The sequence below is a fragment of the Erythranthe guttata genome, chromosome 6 (genome assembly GCF_056151865.1).
Source record: "Erythranthe guttata isolate IM_541 chromosome 6, IM_541, whole genome shotgun sequence".
In the NCBI taxonomy this organism is placed as follows: domain Eukaryota; kingdom Viridiplantae; phylum Streptophyta; class Magnoliopsida; order Lamiales; family Phrymaceae; genus Erythranthe; species Erythranthe guttata.
Genome location: NC_142538.1, coordinates 18209843 through 18219293, shown reverse-complemented (window position 1 = coordinate 18219293; position 9451 = coordinate 18209843). Strand labels below are relative to the sequence as shown.

General features: G+C 34.5%; 1 protein-coding gene across 1 annotated transcript; it reads left to right on the top strand.

The window, feature by feature from the left end:
• Positions 1 to 5940: 5940 nt before the first annotated feature.
• LOC105955554 (transketolase, chloroplastic) lies at positions 5941 to 9451 on the top strand. Its single transcript, XM_012979302.2, has 7 exons — positions 5941 to 6488; positions 6575 to 6665; positions 7186 to 7291; positions 7369 to 7651; positions 7741 to 7889; positions 7989 to 8142; positions 8252 to 9451. Exons 1-7 carry the CDS (start codon positions 6003 to 6005, stop codon positions 9224 to 9226), a joined length of 2244 nt encoding a protein of 747 aa, XP_012834756.2. The 5' UTR covers positions 5941 to 6002; the 3' UTR covers positions 9227 to 9451.

Sequence of the window (9451 nt, the reverse complement as noted above, 5' to 3'; positions counted from 1 at the left end):
GATTAATTATTCTAAATTTGAATGCATTGTATTATGCATATACTAGCATTTTTTCCCGTCCGATGTACGGGATATTATTTAAGTAGTGAAAAAAAATTAATAATTTAATACATAATAAGAAAATATAGTTAACTGATATAGTAAAATTTAATAATGTAGTTGTAAACCACAAATTTTTCGAATCTGTAAAACATAAATACAAGACAAGAAAAATATAGGAAACAAATAAATTTATTAACAAACGAAAGTGGATTACAATCTCCGTGCATTCCCCTGATTCTTCACTCCTATTCTAGATTTGATTCAAGGGATTAAAAGCTTGTTCTTGAATCGACGAATGATTTCCTATCACGAACACCTCGAATTCAAATATCATGATATATATGAATCCGAGGCGGAGGCTTGAAATGATTTCCTATCACGAACACCTCGAATTCAAATATGTTATGAATCCGAGGCGGAGGCTCGAGACGTGAGCTTAAGAGCTCGATTTGTGTCTTTCTGAGTCTCTTTTTTTTAGATGCACCAAAGATCTTCGTTTATAGGCACAAACTAGGGTTTCTCAACTTGCAGAGAAGGCCGGACATTTTAAAGCCCAAATATGTTATGGACTTTAATTTGAGACCTAAATTAATAACCAATTTATTTTGATTATTAATTAGTAATTTATCTCAAATTTCAATGTCTACTGTAGTATTATTCATATTTTATATAACATTAGTTTTTTAAATTATATAGATTAAGATTTATAATCCAAATAAATAGACTAAGATTTAACAAATCTAATTTCTAACTTTATCTCTTAAGACGAGAAGAGTTTGAGCACTTCGATTTTCCACAAGATTGGTGCGTTCGAGGAAGAACTAAGAGCCCTTTTGCCTAAAGAAGTCGAAAACGTAACGCTCGTTCCGAAATGGAAAACGGGAGGCCGGTAATTGGTAATAGGATCGAGAATTGTAGGTCTTACCCGTTGTATAAGTTTGTGAGGGGAGAGGCGGAGACTAGCTTTCTAACGGGCGAAAAAGACCGTTCGCCCGGTGAAGAGTTCGATAAGGTTTTCTCGGCTATTTGCGACGGGAGATTGATCGATCCGTTGTTGGATTGTCTCAAGGAATGGAATGGTTCTCCTCTTCCTCCTATATGATCAATCAGCTCACACACACACACACACACACACACACACACACACACATATATATATATATATATATATATATATATATATATATATATATATATATATATATATACATTTTATTATTATTTCCTTTCAGATTTTATTCTCTACTGATGGAGATTAATGTATATATGTGACAGTATTCAAACTTATTAATGATGTCTTGTAATATTATTATTTATTTATTATAATTGTTTGTAATCTTTGGCGGTGTTCGAAAATCGAAACAGAGATCGTTTGACGTTTTTCAATGCGAGCGCGGATTATGTCTATTTTTTTCCGGCTCAATTGCTAATTCAAATTAATATGCTTGTAGTCAATAAACTCGGCGCTTAAGTATTCACGAACACTCATCGATCGATGTTTAAGTATTCACGAACACTCATCGATCGATGTATCGAGAAACAAGGCCTAGTGTTGAATATTCTTAAATTATATGGTTATCAATCCATGTTAATTAAATTACCATATTATCATAGGATTATATATCAATTATCCACTTTAAATTGTAATTAAAGTGAGTCAGCATATATGAGATTCTAATTAAATATATGTAGATAATCAGATCAGATTATGACAAAGCTAACTTAATATTAACACTTTAATTTCAATTTTCATGAATTGATATGAAATTATCAATATAGTCTAATAGTATTAGTTATATTATCTAATATTCACAATTCTTGATTTCTTATTAAATATACTTGTAATTACTGAATACTAAAATCAGATTTTTTTATTTTATTTAAAATAACTCTATAAAACAGAACTTCAAGTAATGAAAAAAATACACTCAAACCTAAATATGATGAGAATGACTCTCATATTATTGCTTCTCTTCATATTGCCAAACATTATTTTCCAAGTAACAAATTCTTGTTTTTTGGCAGATACAGTTCATATATATGTAGTGAGTCAACTCCCTCGTAAATCGCCACCGTTGTTCCTCCATTGCGCTTCGGGGAACGACGAGGTCGGGTACCACACACTCCACAAAAACGACACGTTCGAGTGGAAATTCTGCGACAACCCGCTCGGCAACATTACTTTGTACTTTTGTCATTTCTGGTGGGGCCCGCAGCAGAGGGCGTTTCGAGTGTTCGACGACGATGTGCGCAAATCGTGCCTCGGCGACGAGTGCCACTGGGCCGTGTGGGCCGACGGTTTCTATCTCTCGGGCCAGCTTTCGCAGGACACTTATAAAAAGAAATACTATTGGGAGAGTTCAAATTAATTGTTTTAAATTTGAATGGCATTGTATTATGCCTATTTTATATGAAGTTTTAAATTTTATGCTTGACCGATTTTTACTTATACGGACGCTTAAAAATTATAAATTCGAGATCTAACTTATAAATATTGACAGAACTTCGATTATGTGGGATGACGAATTTGTAAATAAGTTAGAGAAGCTATTTATTAGTTTTAAAATTTTCATATAAATAATTTCCGGCGACTTTGTAATTAAAATTCAAAATTCAATTTAAATATGACAAAAAATGCTAAATTTGTAAACTTATTGCATGTAAAAGTGAGATGGTATAAACTAGAGGACTAAATTCATAATTAAACCAACTTAGTGGACCAAAATTTCAATTCTTTCCTCTATAATCAAATCCTAAAAACACATACTAATTAACCAAAAAAAAAAAAAAAAAAAATCATATATGTATTATGTGGGATATACCTATAAATTATAATCATGACATTTCAAACTTAATTTACTACATTTAATTTCATTTTTTTTCCCTATAAAATAGACGAAATTCATGAAGAAAATAGCCGAATTAATATTATTCAAAGGGCTACACTATTAAAAACTCATTTAAAACTTCATGTATTTAAATAATTATTTTTTTCAATTCTGAAATGCTATCCCGTGCATCGCACAAGGATAAATACTAATCAAATTTAAAAGTCACATACTATTTTCGCGGTAAAGAACCTATTTATCCACATTAAAATTGGACAAATTTAATTTTGAAGATTTATGGTATCATATGTTCAAATTCGATAAGAAAATTATCTTTCCACCCTATTGTAATTCGATAAATCCGATTGTTTAGATGATTTTAATAATATAGTAAGTCAATATTTTCCAAATTGCAAATTCGAGAAATCTTAATTACCCAACAATTTGTCTATATAAGAAACCTAATAATTTGACAACTTATTCAAATACATATATCCAACACATTTTGTACAAAATATATAAAAATCAATTTCCAAACAATGAAAACAATTCTAGTTGTTTTCATGCTAACAATCTCTCTCCAAGCAACATTTGCCCAAGAAAAGCTCAAATGTTTCTGGTCTCTTTATCACGAGGTACACGTGGCGAATAACCTCCCTCCGAACTCTTCGCCGATGACGGTGCACTGTTTTTCCGGCGACGACGATTTAGGGTCTCATGATTTGGCAGTTGGTCAAGAGTTTAATTGGCATTTTTGCGATCACTTTTTAGCGAAAACTTTATTTCTTTGTCATTTGTGGTGGGATGCAAAACAGTTAGGTTTCGAGGCCTACAAAGGGACTTGGAAAAAACCGGCTACCAGCACGTTCCATCTGTGGGCAGCAAAGAGCGATGGCATTTACTATAACGAGGATAAAAATAATCAAACATCTTTGACCAAAAAATTCGATTGGCAATAATTAGTACATGATATTGTACTTTGTTACAAAATAAATAAAATTAATACCAAAAGAATAAAATATATTAGTTTTTTTTTTGTTTTTTTTTTCTGAATCAAATTGAACTAAAAGATGTTGGCAGCACTATATATATATTCATGGGAAACTCATAAATATTTATTTTAATTTGATGATAGAGTTATAATTTTGATTAGAGGAGTAAATTGAAATTAATATAATTTCAGAAATTGGAACAAGAGTTTCCTCCCAAATCAAGAAACTTCTAATTGAAATCGACTGAATTCAAAATTTTAATTTTATTCACCTATAATATAAAATATATAATTCCAATTCGCTATAAACGCATTTTGCAAAAACAAAAAGGGACTTTCATCTTAGGGCATCTCCAATAGAGTCTCCAAATTGGGTCTTTAAATTCTATTTTGGAGACCCAAATAGAGATCCGGTAAAATTTTACGGTCTCTAAAATAAAAAAATCCACAATGGGAGGGCTCTATAATTTTGAGTCTCTAAATCATGTTACGGATTATTTTATGTCGTAGTTTGTTTCTGGCTCAAAATTTATTCATATACGAGATTGTAGACAATTAAATTTTATTTGAACAATCTTAATTATTTTTATTACACATTTTGATCCGAAAAATGAAAATTTCTGAAAAGATATGAAATATTGAACTACGGCCCCTTGAACTTCCTTCAAGATCTTCCATTACTGTTAAAAAATAATTAAATATTAAGTCATTAAATTAAATATAAAAGAATTAAATTTATTAAACCTAAAAACAAAATAAACTAATTACTATAAAAAAACACTAATTAAATATTTTTTGAGTAACTAATGAAATACTAATTAAATACTTAATAATTATAAGATTTGTAAATTTCCACTAATTGTGCACCGCCTTTAATCTCCACTAATTTGTTTTTCTTCTAAATCTAACGCCTCGCCTCTTCTTCTCCCATTTTTTTCACTCTGTTCTTACGCAGCGTAACACAGAGAAAAGAAAAAAATTTGTGCTCCTAATTTCTTCAAGAATTGAAGTAAAACCCAACCCCCTACTTCTAATTTATTTATTCTCTGATCCATAAACCCAATCAAGTTTCCAATTTCTACAAGTATTAAAGAGAAAAAAAAAAAAGAAAAAAAAACTCACAATCTGAAGATTTTGAAGTGATGAAGAAGATGAAGAACAATTAGAGGCATTTATGCTTTTTTCATTATTTTTTCTTACGTTGAAAACCAACGGTCATATTTGCAAACATTCAAATTTTAATTTTTATTTAAGAAAATTAAATTCAAAATTTAAATTCAAGAAATTTTATTTTGTTTGAAGCTGGGTCCCATTAAATCAGAGTCTCCAAACCAATACCTAAATTTAGTTGCAAAATTCTGAAAATATAGAGCCCCTTAAAATGTCTTATTGGTGTTGGATTTTGTTGCAACCCAATGGAGTTTAGAGACTCCATTGGAGATGCCCTTATATATAAAAGAAAGAAACGTTGGACAACCCTAAAAAACCCTAATTGTATTTCTGTAATATTTTTTCTCTACTAATTTCTAACTATAATTTTTAACAATTATCAATCTCCTATTATTCATTAATATATCTCAAATCTTAAATAATAAAGATAGAAATACGATTTTTTAAATCTTAATCTATATATTTGGATAATAAATCTTAATATGTAATATTTAAAAAAACCAATGTTATATAAAAAATGAAAAATAGTACTACATTATTAAATTTTACTATATTAGTTATTTTCTTATTTTTTTCATTTTTAAAATAATATTCCGTGCATCGCACTAGAAAAAATACTAATACATAATAATAATAATAATAATAATAATAATAATAATAATAATAATAATAATAATAATTCGAATAAGAAATCGAAATACACTACATATTTCCAATTCCACCCAATTAAATATATTTCTAATAAAAAAAATTAAAATCGGTGAAAATCGAAAGAAAAAAAAACAATTTGCCACGTCATCATTTCTCCCCAATGCAAGCCACGTACACCTTTCACAATTTCCAGAATTCAACACGTGCTACTGAGTTTACACGTGCTAATATATTAATCTCTACATTTCGATCCCCATCACAACACACACACTGACACACACACACAGTCACACACACACAGAAAGAAAGATCACACCACCATGGCGGCGATGGCTATGTCATCCCTCCTCCTCCACCCCAACTCCGGCCACCAGAAACAGCCCATCTACAAAATTACCAAACTACCCTCCCGAAACCCCTTCTCATGCAAAAGCAGCCTCCTCAACCCCACCAAAATCCAAGATCAAAACTACAAGCTTTCTTGGATAAACGAGATCCAAAAAGCGTACCCCTCCGCCGCCGCCGGTCGGGAATATTCCGACGAGCAATTTCAAGAACTGGTGGACCGGCGGTGCGTGGACAATGTGAGGATGCTGATTGTTGACTCGGTGCAGAGGGCTAAAGCGGGTCACCCGGGGATGGCACTGGGCATGGCTGACGTGGCATACTTCCTGTACAGACACGTGTTCAGACACAATCCCATGAATCCCACGTGGTTTAATAGGGATAGGTTTGTCCTGAGCGCCGGCCATGGCTGCTTGCTTCAGTACGTTTGCCTTCATCTTGCTGGCTTCCACTCTGTTAAGGTATTAAATTTCTCTTTTTTTTTTTTTTTTTTTTTTTTTTTTTTTTTTCTGTTATTGTGAATTAATTTGTTTAATTCTGGAATCAGATCGAAGATCTCCAACGACTATGCCAACTTGGCAGTCGGACTCCAGGTCACCCCGAGAACACGGTGACAGCTGGCATTGAAGTTACAACAGGTACTAATTTATAATTATGGTAAATTGCATTTACACCCCTGAGGTATGCTAAAATAATTATAGGTCTTTTTGGTATTGGTAATTACAGCCACCTCCCTATAACAATTACCGAAGCCAATATTTTGTGTCCCAGGGACCGATATGCATTATATTTATTTCCCGCGAGGTCGTTAATGCTACCATAGTCGAAAATTTATAAATTTTATATGAAATAATAAGGATTTATGAAATGTTAGGAGAACCATGTGGTGCCTAAAACTAATAGTCCGTTACAACCCTAACTGAATAACTTATCCAAATATTATTTCGTTATGGTTTCTAACAATGTTTCAGCGGTGATTGTAATTATCGATATTACAGGGACTTTAAAGTTATTTGGATGTAGGTGTAATTTACCCATTTTTAATTAAGATAATTTGATCATAGCTGATTGGTTCAGCGGTGTGATTGTAATTACCAATACCATATGGACCTTAAAATTATTTTACCCTTAATTTAATCATGGGTTTTGAATTTGAAGGCCCTCTTGGACAAGGAGTAGCAAATGCAGTTGGATTTGCTCTAGCAGAAGCACACTTAGCTGCTAGGTTCAATAAACCCGATGTTGCCATCGTAGATCATCGAACGTACGTGAGCGATAAAATTAATTAAACCACCACTCTTTAATTAATTATACAACTATTTATTGTCTTGAAATTAACAGGTATTGCATTATGGGCGACGGGTGTGCGATGGAAGGCATATCTAACGAATCCGCATCATTAGCGGCACATTGGAAGCTCAATAAGCTCACTTCGATTTACGACGACAATAAAAATACTATCGACGGGCCCACGGACCTCGCGTTTACCGAGGATGTAACACTAAGGTTCAAGGCATTGGGATGGAATACAATTACGGTGGACCCCACTCATAGCAATATGAGTTCATTCAAGAATGCACTTTTGGATGCTTTTAACGAGACTCAAAGACCGACTCTTATCCGAGTATATATACATTAATTGTTTATACTCATTACTAATTAATTGAAATATAATTATGCGAAAATTTAGAATATGTTGCGTGAATTTTTCAGGTGAAGACGTGTATAGGCAAATTGTCGAAGAAGGAAGGGACATCGAAAGCTCATCACGGAATCTTCGATGAAGAAGACGAGAAGCAAATGAAAGAAAAGGTTAAATGGGGTAATCGACAACCGTTTTATGTCATTCCTATGTTACATAGGTAATTAATTAAAATAAAACCACCACACATACGATTTAATTTAGCTCTTTTATTATCAAAATACATGAAAATCCTATTATTATTTCATAATTTTGTTAGGGAAATGCAAGTTCAAGCGGGCCGAGGAGAAGAATTAGAGAAGGAGTGGCACTCGAAATTGAATTACTATCAAAGTAAATACCCGCAAGAAGCCGCGGAATTCAAGTGTCTTCTCTACGGTGGAATGATTCCGGGATGGGAGAATTCATTACCGGTAATTAATTTTGTAATAACGCGCGATTTTCAATTTTATTTGTTGTTTCACATGCATGAAATTGAATTTTGGAATAATCCCATGTTAATCATTTTTCGTTCTTTTCAAGAAATGGTCCACATCCGATGCCGTGGACGCCACTAGAGGGTACTCCGAGAAGTGCTTAAACAACCTCGCGAAAGTGCTCCCGGGCCTCATCGGTGGTAGCGCGGACCTCGCCTCGTCGAATAAAGTCCATCTACACGACTACCAAGATTTTCAAAACCCCGTTTCTCCGTGGGGCCGGAATATCCGGTACGGTGTTCGAGAGCACGCAATGGCCGGAATTTCAAACGGCATAGCGTTGCACAGCGGTGGACTAATCCCGTTCGCCGCAACATTCCTCACATTCTCCGACTACATGAAAAACTCCATTCGACTCTCCGCGCTAAGCCACGCGGGAGTCATCTACATCATGACCCACGACTCGATCGGGTTAGGAGAAGATGGGCCGACCCATCAGCCCGTGGAGCATCTCGTGGGTCTCCGGGCCATCCCACGTCTCCTTGTATTCCGGCCCGCTGACGGAAACGAGACCGCCGGAGCGTATAGAGTGGCAGTAGCTAATCGCGGCGCGCCAAGTGTCGTCGCGCTCTCGAGGCAGAAAGTGGCGGCGAATTTGGAGGGAACTTCGGCCGATGGGGTGGAAAGGGGCGGTTATATCGTGAGTGATAATTCTCTGGATGATCATTTGCCCGAGATTATATTGATCGGCACCGGGTCGGAGCTTTGTCTATGCGAGGGGAGCGCGCGTGTTTTGAGGAGAGAAGGGAGGAGAGTTAGGGTTGTTTCCCTCGTTTGTTGGAGGCTTTTCGATAGGCAAGGGGTTGAGTATAAAGAGCGCGTGCTGCCACCTGGCGTGACGAGGCGAGTGAGCGTGGAAGCGAGGTCCACAATCGGGTGGAGGGAGTACGTGGGGCCAGAGGGGGTGGTTGTTGGGGTGGATGAGTTTGGGGCAAGTGGAGCATATTTGGATACTTTTAAGAAGTTTGGTTTTACTGAAGAGAATGTAACTAGAATAGCAAAGAATTTGCTCTCAAAATAAACACGAAGTCCCTCCTTGTTTTTTTTATTGCGTAAAAACCCCTCTCGTGTTTTATTTACTTTGAACGGGATTCCTTTTTCCGAAAAAGGTTAATGTCGTTAACTATAGAGGTGATTTATGCATTTTTTGTTCATAATAGAAGGGGATTTGGCACATATTTTCTACAATTCTGGGGGATTTTATGCAAAATTAATTTATTCATTTAATATTCATATTATTTCTTAA